This window comes from Rosa rugosa, chromosome 2 (assembly GCF_958449725.1).
Source record: "Rosa rugosa chromosome 2, drRosRugo1.1, whole genome shotgun sequence".
Classification (NCBI taxonomy): domain Eukaryota; kingdom Viridiplantae; phylum Streptophyta; class Magnoliopsida; order Rosales; family Rosaceae; genus Rosa; species Rosa rugosa.
In genome coordinates this window covers 25,933,421-25,951,598 of record NC_084821.1, presented here as the reverse complement: position 1 = coordinate 25,951,598, position 18,178 = coordinate 25,933,421, and the positions used below count along the sequence as shown (strand labels likewise).

The 18,178-nt window shown below is 41.2% G+C and overlaps 1 protein-coding gene across 1 annotated transcript; it reads left to right on the top strand.

Annotated features, from left to right (window-relative positions):
• Positions 1-14,859: 14,859 nt before the first annotated feature.
• On the top strand, positions 14,860-18,007 carry LOC133733483 (uncharacterized). Its single transcript, XM_062161113.1, has 3 exons — positions 14,860-15,354; positions 15,675-16,019; positions 17,557-18,007. The coding sequence occupies exons 1-3, from the start codon at positions 15,243-15,245 to the stop codon at positions 17,742-17,744; spliced, it is 645 nt and encodes a 214-aa protein (XP_062017097.1). The 5' UTR covers positions 14,860-15,242; the 3' UTR covers positions 17,745-18,007.
• The last annotated feature ends 171 nt before the right edge of the window (positions 18,008-18,178 follow it).

Here is an 18,178-nt window from a genome sequence, read left to right as displayed (position 1 = left end):
TCCTGCATTTCTAGCTCAAACCTATATTACCAAAAGTGAAAGAAAAGCTTGGCAAATTCCATTGCAAAAATTTTGGCAATTAACCTGAGAGCAATCGTTCATACTGTTCTTCTACTCTAGACTGTATGCCTCTAATGAATAAGCTACACTTGAACACTTGGTACTCGCATACTTACAAACTGCTACTCGTTCACTCATTCTAGATTGAACTGATTTTGCCAATATTTTGTAAAGTTTCATTTGATTATATTATTAGAAAAGGTCATTATCAAAACGCTATGTCTAAAAAAACAAAAATCATTGGTGATTTTTGTTTATTTAAAAAAAAATTATTTTTATTCACCAATACTGTGACATATTTAGAAATTTCCGTATATATACTCTCCACTGGAGTATTTACTTTCCTTCTTCTCATAAAAACAGAAAAAAAAAAAAAAAAAAAAGGAGTATTTACTTTCCCTCATTTGGCGCGATGCCCAAGAGGTAACTTTTCAGTTTCCATTTCCTAATATGAAAAAAAAATAGAAAAAGAAAAGGACAAAAAAGAAAATTTCAAATTTGGTTAACCGACTTTAGATTATTCAAAGCCTTGAAATTTCTGCGAGAAGAAAAAACTGGAGCTACAAGGAGTGGAGTGTAGTGATTGAAAGCTGTTGTAAGGAATCAGAGGAAGAGAGAGAGAGAGAAGATAGAAGAATGGGGTCGTTGTTGAAGAGCGAAGAGGAGGCCGGGGAGGAGGAGTCGAACGAGGCCATATTGTATGTTAATGGAATTCGTCGAGTCTTGCCTGATGGATTGGCTCACCTCACCCTCCTTGAGTACCTCAGAGGTTCCGCTCTTGCTTAATCCAAGTCTTCCTTTTTTTCTTTTTCGGAATTTGTAATCTCGATTCCGGTTTGACTTGTTTTTGATGTGGACTTTTTTGGAACCTCTAGTTTTTGAATTGGATTGGATTTCTGTTAAATGGAATTTGATTGCATGTGTAATTGTTTTGCGCTGTTTTTGTGTGGAGAAATCTGTGAACTATTGTTTTTCAGTGGTAGGATGAGATCGTGTTGCTTAGTGGGAAGCTTTCATTTCTATATCAGAATGGTTGATTGTTGTCAATGTCAGTGTGTGTGTGTGTGTGTTATACTGTTTGTTCTACCTGGAATATTGATGTTTAGTATTCTTGAACTATCGAGTTGATTGGTCTCCATGTCCGAAATGGTTGATGTATTTGCTCTGGATAACATCTCTTGTATTTGGTCTGTTTCTGTTTTTTATTGATTTTGTTCTCGTTTTTTTTCTTTCTTTTTTATATATAATGCTCATTTTCGACGTGATATAAAGTTTAGGTTTATGCTATGATGGGAAAGCTGTGAGTATGGAAATTATGCTATGCTGTAATCGAGTTGCAGATCGAGTTATCTTTCCGTTGTGTCACCGCTGTAAAGCAAATAGAGTCGCCTGTAGAGCGCTCTTTGCTAGTTGGTGCATAATTGGATACAATTGTTTAGTAGAGGGTCATGATATTATTTCAGGATGTTCTCTCGGTGCCTATTGTAATCAGGGGTTTAGGCTCAATGTCCCCCCCTTGTATTCGACAGTTTCATTAATCAAGGCTTGAGGGCAGCCGCACCAGCCCTTTATTCAAAAAAAAAAAGTTTAGGTTTACAGTCGCCAAAAAATCTAATTAGAAACTCCATTGTCTTTGTGGCAATTGTTTGGCTCCAAAACCAGTCTGGTTGCAAACAGTCTCTTTTGAGTACGTGCGCAGGCATGCCAGCACCGTGGGGTGCAGTCGTCGGGGAGTCCCTTGACCTGACTTCTTCTCAAACGCTGTGGATGAGGAGAGCACCAACCTCGTCACCAGGTTTATTCTTCTCTATGCCTTTTGGAAAATGACTTTTTGCCTTACGGGTAAGGGCTTGTGTTGTGATCTCTTGCGTCACCAAGTCGATACTCAACGTTGTAGGTTGAGCAGAGCAATCACCAGGAAGTAAGAGAAAGCACGGGTTTTGCTAATGCGTGACTTTAGCTTCGCTGGGTTGCGAGGGCGTTACCCTTGCTTCGCTGGTTTTCAACTAGGTTGAAGGTAGGTTTGCTCCGGATAGACTTTGATAATCTGTGCGATTAGTTGATTGAAGAGTTGTTTTTTGTTGTTCGTCTTTAGCCTCTATATATAGGCTGCTTGCTGTAGATTCTCCTTCCTGATAGGAATGCAATACTATATTTTAGGCCACAGTTATTGGCCTTGAATCAAATCAAAATTCTTAATAGTTTCGATAACTATCGTAGGCAATAAAAGATTAACTCTGTTGTAGCAATCTTCTAAGCAAGGTTAATTACCTTTTAGAGTCCTGGACGTAATCTTCCTCTAGGCAACGTAATTACCTCAAGGACTGATTCCTGGATATGCACAGATTGCCTTCGCGAGCATTCCGTAGTTTGCATGCAATCATAATAAGATCATGTATAGGGGATCTGTTTATTGTAATTCAAGGATAATTATATCCTTCCTTCCATATGTTCCACGTCCACCTCACTCCTTAATTGCATGGGAGACTTGATTGCTTGCACATAATTGGTAGCGAATGATGGCCCACCATGCTATTTACTATTATAGGTGGAGAAGGACACTAGGACAGCACGTTGCCATGTTTAATTGCATGGGAAACTTCCTTAATTGAACCATGCATGAGCCACCATATATATATATATATATATACACCTTTCTGACCGCATATGGCTGATGTTATTGTTCTGTCTTGCATAATCTTGGTAATCAAGCAAACAAATTACCATTAATTATCAAATATTTGATAATTACTAGTATATCAAGGAATATCCAGATTTGCTTCAGGATTGCTTAACCTCCAAGTAGGCTTTATATAGCCTCCAAACAATATATTTCCAACTCATCAAAAATATATAGCTTGGGCAACGGATATTGGCCCGGTTTTCTTCGAGTCACCCTTGTCAGGAAAAAATGTTAATTTTGGGTTCAAACAACAATAAAGATATAGGTCTCACGGGGACAAAGCTTGGTTATGGTGCGTGTACTGTAATGGTTTCGCATTATGACCAAAAACTGAAGATCGAAATGCCTGTGAGTTTCTATTTCTTTGATAATCATGGACATGTGAATGAGTGCACTTGCATGTTAACAGACACATAAACTGTATCGACCTTCCACGAATATAAGTTTGCATTGCAGTTATACACATTTATTCACATGAAACTTACATCATGCATTTATTCTTTTACAGCTATCCTCATGGAATTTGAAGCTTAGAGGAAGAAGCTGTTAAGGATCAGCTAGATTCCCAGGACAACACAGGCTTTTGTTGCATGACATTCATACTCCCGTGGCTAATTTGATTTGTGGTTATGAAGATGGACAGGAGCTCAAGGATGAATGGTCTTGAGCAAGACTTGCATTGGTCAAGTTATCTGTTTATCTACATTTCGTTTACTGGATGAGCCTGATTTTGATCACTAGCTAGGGTTGCTCTAGTATGATTTTGGACTGAGGAAACTAGGGTTTTTTTTTTGGAAATGAGTAACAGATAGATGGGGTTAAGTAATTGGGAATCAAATTCATAGACATGACTCTGTTTTTGTAAGAAAATGGAGATATGACTAATTATATATATGGCACTGGATTTTTGATAATCAATCACATTCATAGCCACAAGCTCTTCTATATATGTATAGGTGTGTTGTCTTGTTCATAAGAATGATACTTTCTCGTAACATGGTGGCCCCTACGAATGACTTTATATGAAACGTCCCAATCTTATAATCTTGACCATTATATGCAAGCTCCTATACTATACAAAGATCAGCCTAAATTGGCTCACAACTTAACCCTGTAAAAGATAAGTATGAATCGTTCAAGCTGGGGATTGAGAGTAAACCTATAAGTTAACGTCAAAACTAAGTATTTATTCACAATAATTATCGAAAATATACAATGGGATAAAGAGATAGAAACAAAAATAAAGATAACGGGGTGTTTCAGTTATAATCTAACAAAGATGAACGCATTCAATATCTCTTTTACATCTTTTAGTTACTTAGCAAGATGAACGCACCATTACTAAGCCTATTGAATATGCAATCAAGGTATGTATGGAACGTTATCCTATCAGTATCACATATAGTGAATCATTCTCTATGCATTAAGATTGAATGAAAGTTTTCTTCAATTTTAGAAAAACAAATAAGTGTGGAACGCCTACCTTACATGCAATCCTAATTGTTGATTTAACTTTCATCCAAAAGCCATACTACTTATGAATTAAGATCACAGAACGCTGCTTTCTTAAAACTAGTTACAATTATATGCTTATATCCTAATTAAGTGTTGACCCAAAGAACATAAACGCATAAGAAATATCAATATGCACGAAATTAACAATCATCCTTAAACAAAATGTGAAATTGAAAACTATGAATCCATAAATCAAAAGATCACAAACATGAATAGGGTTCGAAAACTATTCTTTAACTATAAAACTTTAATCTCACAAAATTTTGAATCCAAACTACCAAAACAAAAAACATATTCTGACTTAAAAGAAAAGAAAACTGTATATATAAAGAGGGATGTCATGGTTACACTTTTGAAGTCTTCAAGAACGCAATAGGTGTCTTCACGGCTATGGATGACAGCTATGAAGGAGTAGGAGGACAGCTTCTTGACTTGAGATGAGGATATCAAAATTAGGAGAGAAAAGGGAGAGTTTGCGATTTGATTCAGGGTCGAGAGATGAAAAATTTGACGTCTAGAGCTCTCTATATATAGAGTACGGCAAGTGTAGGTGACTTGTTATTGTATACATTTTCTACTTTGCTTCCAAGCCAATCTCTGTGTCATAGGAATTTTCTGATTGGTCCGTGTGTGCAACAACCAATGAAACAATGTCATGTCACATTTTCTGCATCATTTAAACGAATTCAAATCCTTGAATATCTCCTTTGTTGTCCAACATTATCTCTAAGACTCACCTCTTGGCCGCAATTAGGTATAGATTCATTTAGGGTAAGATTGAGACGTCATTATCTAGAAAAATTCTTGTAAATTTGTCCAAAATCAATATGTGTCCAATCAGAACTCCAAATCTGATCTTATTCATCTTTCCTTGTCAACATCACTTCCAATCCATATCACCTTTGTGTAGGATGTTTTGGACTTCTTCTAATGCTTCTTGAATGTTCTTAGGCTCTCCTAGTCCACTCAGGTATCCTCGTGTCATCAAGCATCGTTATGCAATCAGGTCTTCTTTGCAGCAAGATTCGGGAACCTTCTTGAGTACTCCTTATGAACAAGGACCCCTAGTCCGTTAGGTTTTTTAGTTAGGATAGGACTCTTAGAGTTTCAATTCGAGTCAGATTAGGAATCCAACTCCAACAAGGACTCCTTTTCCTGACAGGATCAAAAATGCTCCATCTCTTCATTTCTCTTAAGTTATGCGCCTCATTTGCCTCTTGCTTTTCATTTCTTGCCTCTCATGTCCTCTTTAGCTCATTTCCTTCGTCATCTGCTCTAATGTGCCATAAGCGAAAGTGCCAACTATGAGTCTATGACAGGGAGTAATTACATATTTTATTAATTCAACATTCAGGAACAGAACTGTCTATACTTGAATATTATTTACAAGCTGATGAATCAATAAATGCCATTTACAAACTTGGAAATTATTATAAAGAAATTTAGAAGGGTAAAAGAGGGATGGAATTTTAGTTTCGGACGAAAATTGAATGTACTTAGAAATTGGTCAATCTCCTGTGTGTTATATTTGATTGCAAGTGTTTCTATGAGTCCATTACATTACACATTGTTACGAGTACTTGGATACTTGGAGCTTTTAATTAACTTGTTTTCTCATATGTCCTACATTGATTAGTTGATTAATTGGTGAGTTGTCATTACCCGTTTGATTTTTCATTCACAACACTCATTTTTCTCCTCTAGCTAGGTTTGTATGAAGGGGATAGATCTACTTGATAAGAACCATTACCAAAAATAGGAAGACTTCTGTAGAATTTGTATCGTCTTTCCACTTACAGCCCTGTAGGCCATAATAAATACATAATTTAGATTTGCAATTAATTAATAGAAGTCAAGATGTGTGGGTTGGTAGTCATATTAATCGAATGGTATATATATATTGTTTGTTTTACCTGGAATGATGTTTAGTATTCTTTAAGTATGGAGTTGATTGGTCTCTATGCAATGGTTGATAAATTACCCCTAGATACCATCTATTGTATTTAGTCAGTTTCTGGTCGTATTTGTCAATATTGTTTTAGCATGGAGTTGATTGTTCTCTATATTTTAGTTATTTAGACAAACTACATTTATCTGTCTTGATATCGAAGACTGTACATTCAAATCAAATTGAACTATATCTATACTCATCTTGCAGGCACTATGCCGTTAATGCATGCTTTGGCTCCATTGTATTCTTTAGAAGGGATGCACGTAATTACAGTGGAAGGACTTGGGAACCATAAACAAGGCCTGCACCCAATCTATATGCTGCTTCCTTCTCCTTTCCCCTCACCCCACCCCACCTCCCCATCTTTGTATCTGTTATTTCATTACTAGGAGTGCTTTTTAAGTTTTTATTTTTGATTGGTATAACTAACACTTGGATATTGTTAATAGAAGAGGCTCAAGTTACTTGGTTAGATGAACCTTTTACTGTGTACCTGTTACATGAAAAGCCAATCAAGGCATGATAGTCGATTAGGTGCAATTCATATCCTTTGCCCTTTTGAGTCGACCTAGCGCTCTGCTAGGGTAGAGAGCGGCCGCTTCGCGGTGGTCGTATCTGAAACCTTCCTCCATGAGAATGGAGGATCTGGGATGCCGACGTGTTGAGGAGATGTTGGGCGAATCGGGCTTGTGCGTCGACCAACTTATTTTCTCACGGTGGGATCGTTGTTGTGAGGTTTGGAGTCAGAAGTTCTTTGGGTGGTGGTTTCGCCATTTGGATCTGACGACAGAAAGACGGGGACTGGTGGACACAGCAAGGCGGTGTGGGAGTAGGTCGAGCGGATTGCTGATCTGATCTGCCGTTCCACTACGCGGCCGTGGAGAACAAACAGTGCTCTCGATTCACGGTTGTCGTCGCGTGTGGCACTGGCAGGCTGCAGAGCATGGATCCAGGATGAGTCAAAGTGGAGCTGCAGGCGCGGCGGTTCCATGTAGCAGTCGCGGGCTTGACTTGGTTCCTGGCCGCTGGCCGGTGCGGCAATGGTGGACGGCGGCCAAGAGCAGGAGTGGGGCACGGGCTAGGATGCAGGTCTATTGCTGGACCTCGATTTTGGGCTGGGCTAAAGAAGGGCATGTCGGGCCGGGAGGCTGGGGGTGGACTCGGATCTGGGATCCTGATAGGAATTGGGTCTGGATCCGAGCTCATGTTTGGGATCTGGGTCGGGTTTGGAATTGGGCTAGGGATTCTGATTTACTTTGGGCCTATGTTGGTTGTTTGGGCTGGCCCTGGAACTGTGGTACAAGCATTTAGGTGGAAGATTGTCCTCTATTTGGCGTATTTTTTACATTGGAAATGCATGGATGGTCACATCACCAGTTACATTGTTAGAAGATTGTTCTTTTATGGGTAGTCATACTATCGATAACATAGGTGGAAGATTGTTCTCTTTTCGGTGTATGATCTACAAAGAATATGCTTGGTCGGTCATATCACCGATTACTTTGATGGAAGATTGCCCTTTTATGGTCGGTCATACCATTAGTAATTCTTTAAATAGCTCGGTTTACAACCGCTGCGTCTTCAGATGCGTTTTTGCATCCAATCATAGTCCTTTAGGTCTTATTTCCGAAGTTTTATTTTCGAATTTTTCATTTATGATTTAGTTTCTACATCTATTGTTTGTATTCTTTTTTCTTTTTTTTTTGATTGAAAGAGAATTTTATTAACTCAAATAAATGAATCAATATGGGGACAATTGTTCTCAACAGAGAACCCCCACAGAGCTAACAGACTAAACAACATCAATTAAATCATGGAGCCAAGGAGGCCCTACATCTTTGCAAAACATAGCTTGTACCAATGATAAAGTCGATCTCGCCAACTTGTGAGCCACCAAGTTGGATCGTTTCTTCATATGCTTCCAAGAAATTATATCAAACTCCCTCATAAGCAATCTAACTGCATCCAATACTCCTCCAATAGCACTCAAATCCCATCCAGAAGCATTCAGGCCATTTAGCACATTAAGCGCATCACCATACACTCTGATTTGGGGCCGCTTGGGGCACATGATCTCCTCGTGTAGGTTTCAAGTTAACCCGATTCTGATTTCGATGGGAGTTAAGTATGATAATTCCCTGATCGCAGAACCCCCACAAAAGCCTGTTTTCACACAGTCCAGCTACCCTGCTGAATTTCCCTACGCTCCGACAACCGGAATCTTTGGCCGGAACAAGAGGGGGGCAATTCTGTCCAAAAATTTGAATTCTGGGAAGTTGGGATCCTCTGAGCACAATGAACCTGTCAAGACACACAGTTCAACTATTGATGGTGACTTGACTGCCAAGAACCATTCAGCAGGCCCATCCTGGTCATTATGTAACAAGTCCCTTTCACCTTTGAGGCTACAACGTCCTAGAATACCTTTGAATGGACCCCATCTTTGGGATCCGGACGCACATGGAGCTTTTTTCAGGAATGGCAGCGTCACTCGAGCGTTGGGTGGTTTGAGCTTAAGTGATGGGGCTTGGGCTGACCCGGAATGCATTCCACCATGGGCCTTCCAAAACAAGCACGAGTATTACAACTCAAACCCACACTTTCCTGTCCCCACTGAGCTCGACAACTGTGGTGGACTTGTGATTCAGCAAGCTGGGCCTGTGATTAAGCAAGCTGGGCCTACCTCTGTTCAGCTAATTGAATTGAATTCGATTGACACGTATGTGTCGGAGAAGGAGGAGAATACTACTTTCTCTGGGGTGCCTAAAAGGAAGCGAAAACCAAAGAAGTTACAAGAGGAAGGTGAAAACAGTAAGCAAATCACAAAGCGTTCCAAAGTTATACAGAGCCCAGGGCTTAGATTATCAAGCACTAGTGGAAGAGGAAGAGGACGAGGCAGAGGGGGGCGGGGAAAAGGTAGAAATTCTACAGATGGACCGAGAAAGAACCCCAATCCGGTATCATTTGATGATCCTACAATCCTGATCTCAGATTCCCCTCCAGAATTAACAAGTTCTGATCAAAACAAGCAAGTTTTTTGCTCGAGAGGTATGGAGGACCTAACCCCCTCCACGGTTGTGGCAGCTGGCCGAGTGCAGCTGCAAGGGACCAATGAATTGCATCTCTTGGAACTGTCAAGGTTTGGGTAGGTCCTTGACAGTTCAAGCACTTAGGGAGATAATTCGCTCCCATGATTGCAATTTTATTTTTTTGTCAGAAACACACAAAAGTGATTATTATGTGGATCGGGTGCGCCGTCAACTTGGTTTCAGTAAAGGGTACAATGTGTCTCCAGTAAATACTGCGGGTGGGCTAAGCTTATGGTGGAGGCCTGGGTTTTCGGTAGAAGTCACTGATTTCTCTAAACATTTCATTGACACACGTATCCGAGCACATGGATCGAATGAGTTTGTCCGAGTTACGTGGGTGTATGGCCCTCCTTATGGGGAGGAGAAGGCAGCCTTTTGGGATTACTGGTCTAATCGACAAGACAATAATGCTGTTCCTTGGCTGGTGATTGGTGATCTTAATGAGCTAGTGGAACAGCATGAAAGGGAGGGTGGATCCCAGTGGAATTCCAGTCGAAGGCACTATTTGAGGACTTTCATCTCCTCCAATTCTCTACTAGACCCAGGTTTCAAAGGTCAAAGATTTACTTGGGCCAGAATGGAAGATGGAGTGACGACATTACAAGAGCGACTGGATCGCAGCCTGGTGAACGAAAGCTGGCTTCTAAAGTGGCCCAATTCATGTCTCACTCACCTAGCCCGAGTGGGATCTGATCACAACCCACTATTCTTCAGCTCCGATCCCCTTGTCACGAAGAGAATGAGCTCTTTTAAGTTTGAAGCTTACTGGGCCGAAGAATCTGACTCTTTTCAAATTATTAAGAAGAGTTGGCAACCTAGGGGTAACTACCCATGTCTAGTAAAATGGAAGGCTAACTTGTCTGCTTGCAAGACAAACCTTCTAAGTTGGAGCAGAAACAGGTTTCCTAATTGTACTAGAGCAGAGATTAGAGACTGCTTGTTTGAATTGGAGGACCTACAGCAGTCAACTCCCCTTCACTCGGTTGTTAAGCAACAGGAGCTAACAAATAAGTTGGGTACCTTGTGGTTGAGAGAGGAGCGGTACTGGCATCAACGATCTCGTGTCAATTGGTTAACCACGGGTGACTCCAATTCCAGATTCTTCCACCTATCTACAATTCACCGGAGACAGAGAAACCGCATTCTCAAGATCCAAAACGACTCGGATATCTGGATGATTGGAGAACCCCAGATAAGAGAAGAGTTTGAAGCCCAGTTCAAACGAGTTTTCACTACTGCTGGACCTCGACCGTGGGGACAGGCCCTTGAGGGTGTGACTGGGCTGGTCACAATGGATATGAATGCGGAGTTATTGGCCCCTTTTACCATGGATGAAGTTCGGACTGCTGCCTTCCAACTGGGAGCTTTGAAAGCCCCTGGCCCAGACGGATTTCCTGGCCTCTTCTACCAAAAATACTGGACAATAGTAAATGATATTGTGGTGGCTACGTCCAAAGATTTTCTCACAGGGCAGATCCAGATACAGAACATAAACCAGACCCATATAGTGCTTATCCCTAAGATACCCAATCCTGAGAGAACTACACACTTTAGGCCAATCAGCCTATGCAATAACTCCTACAAAATTCTCTCCAAGCTCCTTGCTAACCGGCTCAAACCCTTACTTCCCCTTTTGATTTCCCCCAACCAAAATGCTTTTGTCCCGGAAAGATTGATCCAGGATAATATTATGCTAGCTCATGAAGGCTTTCACTATCTACGACTGAAGAGGGAAGGGGGAAATCATGAATTTGGGTTGAAGCTTGACATGAACAAAGCCTATGATAGGGTGGAATGGGACTTTTTGAGGGCTGCTCTCTATCGCTTTGGTTTTGCTACTACGTGGGTCAACCTCATCATGGCATGCGTATCCACAGTTTCCTTCTCTATCGTTCTTAATGGCAATCCGGGTGGCTTCTTTAACCCGAGCAGAGGATTGAGGCAAGGAGACCCTCTGTCCCCTTACCTTTTTCTTATAGTAAGTGAGGTACTCTCTGTGAGAGTAACCAAGTCTATTGGAGAAGGAAAGATAGGTGGGATTAAACTTGCTAGATCGTGCCCAGTCATTTCTCACCTATTCTTTGCGGATGATTCCTTATTCTTCATGAAAGCCACTCTCCAGAACTGTTGGAACCTTGCTCTTTTGTTTCATGAGTACTGTGAGGCCTCGGGCCAACTCATCAACTTTGAAAAGTCAAGTATCTATTTTTCTCCTAATACTCCAGATCAGATGCAAAGGCTGATGTGCTCCCTTCTAAAAATCAAGGTCACTGATAACCCTGGGCTCTATCTTGGCCTGCCCACTATCTGGGGAAGATCCAAAAACGAGGCCCTTGCCTTCATAAAGGAGAAACTTGCTAACAAGATTGATGGATGGAAACAAAAATCACTTTCCCCTGCTGGGAAAGAGGTGCTCATTAAAGCAGTGGCTATGGCGGTCCCTGCTTACCCCATGAATTGCTTCAGATTTCCTAAAGGAATTTGTGATGACATAAATGCAGCCCTAGGCAACTTCTGGTGGGGATCTTTTGAGGATGGGAATAAACTACACTAGAAGAGTTGGGAACACTTGGGTAGGCCGAAAGAGAGTGGTGGATTAGGCTTTCGTGATCTGCATCACTTCAACTTGGCCCTCATAGCTAAACAAGTATGGAGGTTGATCCAAGACCCTAATTCTGTGTGGGCTAGAGTGCTTAAGGCACGTTACTACCCGAACTGTGGATTTGCTGAAGCTACCAAAGGGTATCGAGCCTCATGGGGCTGGTCGAGTTTGCTAGAAGCCCGGGATTTCATTACAAAAAATTACAGCTGGCAAGTCATCAATGGCTCTTCGATACATATTTGGTCTGATGCTTGGTTACCTCCCCAAAACAATGGTCATACTCCTACTACTGGTCACATCCTAACTACCAGAAATGTCCCCAACAATGCCCCAACCCGGGTCGAAGAGATTATTGACAAAGATAATCGGTCTTGGGTACTTGACAGTATCCTACACATAATCCATCCATCAGAGATTAGTAGAATCCTTGCTATCCCTATCGGAAGGGGCGATGGTCCTGACAGGATTATTTGGACTCTAACAAAGAGCGGGGACTACTCTGTGAAATCTGGATACCATTGGATCCACCATAGATTGGCTTGCAATCTCGGTCCGGAATCGGGGGGCACCTCCCACACAATTGACCGCAATTGCTGGAAGATGGTGTGGAAAATTGCTACACTTCCTAAAATCAAGTTCTTCTTTTGGAAAGCACTGAACAAGGCCACCCCAACCTTTCTCAACCTTTTCAAAAGAAAGATTGCAGCCTCTCCGCGTTGTCCCCTTTGTGGTGAGGCTGAGGAATCAATAGAGCACTCCCTATTGCTTTGTTCTTGGGTTGAACCAGTTTGGTTTGGGTCCCCGCTGGGGTTGAGAATTGACAAACAAAGAGTAACGACACTAGATTGTTGGCTTTATGAGCTAGCTTGTTCTCGGCATAATCTAGAGGAGAAGAAATGGGTACTAACCTTCATAAGTTTCATCTGCTGGACCATCTGGAAGGCGAGGTGTAGCTTTGTCTATGAGCATAAGAGGCCATCTCCTGCGATTCTGGTGCAAACCAGTACTAATTCAGCTTTGGAATTCTTGAGGGTCACTACTGAAGCCAAGGCTAAGCCGTTGATTAGTGCCCCTCCGAAGTGGACTCCCCCCCTCCGGGTTTGTTTGCGGTGAATTGCGATGCGGCATGGCTTTCTCCTGACTCAAGCAGTCTGGGCGTTATCATCCGTGATCATGATGGAAGAGTTGTAGGAGGAGAGGCTACAAATTCTCATTCGAACTCGGCTGAAATGGCAGAGGCTCGAGCGGTTCTCCTGGGCATGAACCGGGCTCTTGAGTTGAATCTGAAAAATGTTAGGATTCAGTCGGATTCTCTTGCTCTAATTACAGATTTGAATTCAAAAGGAAAGTGCATGAACTGGAGGACTTCTCAGATAATAGAGGAAATCAGATGGAGAAAGAATTACTTTAATAAGGTGTACTGGGAATGGATTCCCCGGGAAGCAAACTGTGTAGCTCATGCAGCTGCATTGCTTGGATATCGGACGATGGGTCTTTGCAGATGGGCGGAAACGCCACCACCGTCCCTCACTTTGGTTCTCAGGAATGACGGATTACCATGTCCACATTTTGAGTCTAGCTAATCGGAACTCTTCAGTTCCCCCTCCTTTTGAGCTGCTGGTCTCCCTTTTCTCTCTCTGTTCTGACTGAGAAGGAGATCCCAGCTGTCTTTAGTTGTATTTCGGGCTCCAGTTATTGCTGGGCTTTGTTTGGGCCTTGCACTTTTAATGAATCTTTCTTGACCAAAAAAAAAAAAATACACTCTCACATTTCTCACACCCAATTCTCTACCAAACTTTAGTGCATGCCATAAAGCCAAAGCCTCCGCTGCTATAGGTTTAATAGGAACTGGTAATGGAATGGACATCGCACCCATTAATTGACCTGTACCACTTAAAATAACAGCACCCAGCCCAACACAGCCCTTTAATACGTCAACTGCACCATCAAAAAACAACCTGGGTTCTGCTCCTTCAAACTGTTGACCAGTTTCATGGCCACCCCCATTCTGGCCTCCTTGCAATGTAACGCTACTGGTATGCACTCGTGAAAGCTCAATTTGCCACTCCAAACTCCTTTGCACAATCTGTCCGGCTTCCAATTCTGACTTACCATGAACCACATCATTTCTGCATTTCCAAATCCACCAACTAACCAATCCAAATAACTCCAACTCGTTTTGAGATCCAACCGCAGCCACATGAAGCACAAGATCGGTAAAAGAGAGCTCCTTCCAATGTTTCACAAAGCCTCTCAACCATGTCTTCTTCCAAACCTTCTGGGATTTTGGACATTCCCAGAGGCAATGTAAGACTGTTTCACTCGCTCTGCCACATCTACCACACTCATCATGAGAACAAACTTTGCGTTTAAACAAACGCTCACCACAAGGAAGGAATGAATGGCAAGCTCTCCATAGAAAAAGCTTGACTTTGTTAGGGACCGCTAGACCCCAAAGAATACTCCATACATTTTTGGAGTTTGAATCATCATTCCCCCCGCTACACTCTGTTCTCAAACCCACCTGCTTCAACTCCATTCCAAACCAATACCCTGATTTCACTGTATAATACCCATCTTCCGTAAAATGCCAAATAGCCACATCCCCCCACTTCGTTCACAAAGAGGGATAGAGAGGATTTTCTCAACATCCATCGCCAGAAAGTTTTCTTTAATGAAATTAATGTAGTTGTCATTTTCTCTAAAAAAAAAAAAAAAAAAAAAATATCCTTTGCCTTTTGAAAACAGGGTTTGTGTCCGGTCAAATAACATCATTTGAACTGGGATCGATGTTAATTATAAACATTCAGTGCAGCCAAGTTTGTTCAAATCAAAAAGCGCTCAGCTGCTTTTAGCCTACATTCCTCTAGATATAACTCTAAAATCTAACAAATGCTGTTTGGGATCTCCAACAGATTTCTAACGTACTCTTCTTTCAGCATCATATAGTGGTTATACAGTTTAGGGTTCTTATAGTGCTTTTTAGCTTACTCACACCATAGTGTCAGGTCCTTATTTAGATTCTCACCTAATACCAATTTCATATTCCTAAGGAATCCTTGGCACAATCTCATGGCTCACAGTCACTGTGGATTTTGCACCCCGAGTCTTGTCATGTCCGTCTATGCGTTATTAAGCAAGTCAAGTCAGACCCCACCTAATGAGGAGAAGATTGAAGAATGTCCAGCAGGAAACTTGTGTTGATTGCACTGGTTACAGACATTTTGCCTTATTGGGCTTTTCTCGAACAAAATATAAAAGCCGAATCTCCCTCTGTTTTACCAGAGAGAGAGAGAGGAAAAAAAAAAAATCTCAGTTCTCAATATCCCTGAGACCTAGAGTATGACGAAGAAGCGAAAACGCGAAATCGAAGAGGACTGCAGCAGGAAACGCCGCCGTATTGAAGACGGGTCCGTCCGTTCTGATGACTCCTATGAGATCGAGACTCATAAAGGCACGGTATATATCATGTTTTGGTTTGTTCTGAGGCACCAATCTCCTTTCTGTATTGAAAATATCAAGACATTCCCTGCCGCATTTAGCTCACCACATGTATTTTAATGCCCTAGTGTATACTTGGGCCTTTAAGATGTTCCATTGATGTATAGATTATTTGTTGATTGATTGATGGCTACTGCCTTGACTTGATGGTTGGATCATATATATACCATGTAATTGCTTGCATCCATGCCTCTAGCTTCCCTAGGTTTCGATACTGGTCTTTTGGTTTGTTCTTCTCATCATCATCATCATCACCCTTTCTTTATATTACAGGGGAACCGCTAACACCACGTGGGAATTCGAAGTTGAAACGAAAGCGTCGTCGTGGTCCTCGCTGTTCCGAATGTGGTCTTCCCTGTAGCAACGCCTGTACCAGATATGTGCAGCCTCCTATACCAGAGGGATATGGTTACCTTCCATCGTCAATAGGCGTGGATACGAATGGTCACTACCATGAAGAGATTTCTGATTTGATTGCTTTCATGTATTGTGACCGTTGTGGCAAGAATGGTGACCACTGGGATGCCCATTGCCCAAATCCCATCAATGACCCTCCAGAACCAGAAGATCCTGCTGCTCGCCGTTTTTCGTGGAAGTATGTATTGAGGGATTTCAAAGGTATGCTATTGGTCATTTTACTTTTTAGAATTGTATATCATGTTTGGAGGATTGAAAAACCAATTTTCACCCAAAAGTTTGAATACTTATTGATTCATATTGAGTTAGAGATTGAACAAGAAGATGAATGACTTTTTGAAAACTTTTGATTCATAAGTGGATGTAGTTTGAGCAAGAAGAATTGAATGATTTTTTGAAGAAGAAGAGTTGAGTTGAATTTTGAATTAGTTGATAGGGTCCGCCCTGTTACTACAATTCCCACTGAGCTAATGCTTTTGAAGATTGAAGGCCTTGTCTTCCCTAATGCTGCTGGGGTTTTGTTTTCCATTGGTTTTCTTTGTTCCAAACATACGCTTGGGTGTACAGTGCCTGGTTTAGTTTGGTGCAGATTGGCTATGAAGATTACCACTCTGGATACTTGGTTGGTAAACACTGTTAGAAAGCTTTCAGATCATATTGGGAGGATCGATTGGACCTTCACTTACTTGGTATTATGGGAAATAAGGAAGTAAGATGTTCGGCTGCTTTTAATGGTGTCCTGCCATCTCTAGAGGCCACAATCATCAGAACAAACAAAGGGATGATTATCAATTTGCTCAGGGGAAGAGATCAAATTGGTTAGAAAGTTAATGTTGATGGTTCTTGGGATGAGACCTCTGGAAAGGCTGGTATTGGTGTTGTGGTCAGGGATACCAATGGTAACTGGGTAGCTGGTTCTAGTACCCATATCGCATCCAATTCGGCAATTGAATGTGAGGGAGCTGCAATTATTCATGGATTGCAACTGGCTAGAGATTTAAATATTGACAAGCTGATATTGGAGAGTGACTGTCAAGAGATAGTTAATGGTCTGAAGAACAAGATTTCCAGAGGAAATTGGAAGATTTATCCTTTTCTCAACGAGTTTCATAATCTCAAAAGCTCTTTTTCCTGTGTTAATTGGGATTGGATTTCAAGAGAAGCTAACTGCACTGCTAATGCCGCGACCAAGCTAGCTAGAAAGAGGCTGTGAACACAAGTTTGGACCAATGGTCCTCCAACCTCTGTGATGGATGTTTTGGTGAATGATGGTCTCCTATGTCCACATAGGTCTATCTGAGATTTTATCCGTCCTTAGGACTGTTTTTTTTGCAGCTTGCTGCTGTGTTTTTCTATTATGTTTGTGGTTTTTGCTGCGCTTGTGCTTACTGTTCTTGTATCTTTGCTCTTTTTGAGTTTTCATTTGAAGTACTTCTCAGATATGATATGACAGGCACACACACACACTTGTATGTACATGTGTAAGTGTAATTGGTAACCAACCAGTAACAATGTAGTGATTCATTTTTCTCTCGTTTTGTCCCTTAGTTTTCTGGATTTTCTTCTTCAATAAGCTTCTGCTTTGATATTGACATTTTTTATTTATTTTTTATTTTTTATTTTTTTAATGGGATCACAGATAATGTCATTGCATCCATCTGCAGCTAGCATTATAATTGTTACATCACTGGTTTTTTGGTTTTCTCATCTCATCGTTACCTGTTTCTTTATTTAACAGGGAAACCGGAACCACCACGTAGGAAGGCAGTGAAATTGAAGGCTCCGATGTGTGAATATTGTGTTCGTCTCCGAAACCAAGCCTATGCTAGAACTGAAAAGCCTCCTTTACCGGAGGGATATGGTTACCTTCCTTCGTCAATAGGTGTGTATACGAATGGTCACTACCATGAAGAGATTTCTGGATGAGATTGGTTTCATGTCTTGTGACCGTTGTGGCAAGGATGGTGACCACTGGGATGCCCATTGCCCAAATCCCATCAATGACCCTTCAGAATCAGAAGAAGATTGTTCTGCTGCTCGTGGTTATTCGTGGAAGTATGTATTGAGGGATTTCAAAAAAAAATTCTTGTTAAATCTCTATGCATTATGAACTCTGTATCCGGTAAACTTAATATGGATGCTTGTTTGAATTTTCATCACTTTAGAAGTTATTGATAATATGTGGTTTGTGGTAGTACATTCTTTTTCTAGTAAGCCCATTCACTGTTCTAGATTGAAGTATGCATTATGTACTCGCATACTTACAAACTGCTATTCGTTCACTCATTCTAGACTGAACTGATTTTGCAATATTTCGTAAAGTTTCATTTGGTTATATTTTTAGAAAAGGTTATTATTAA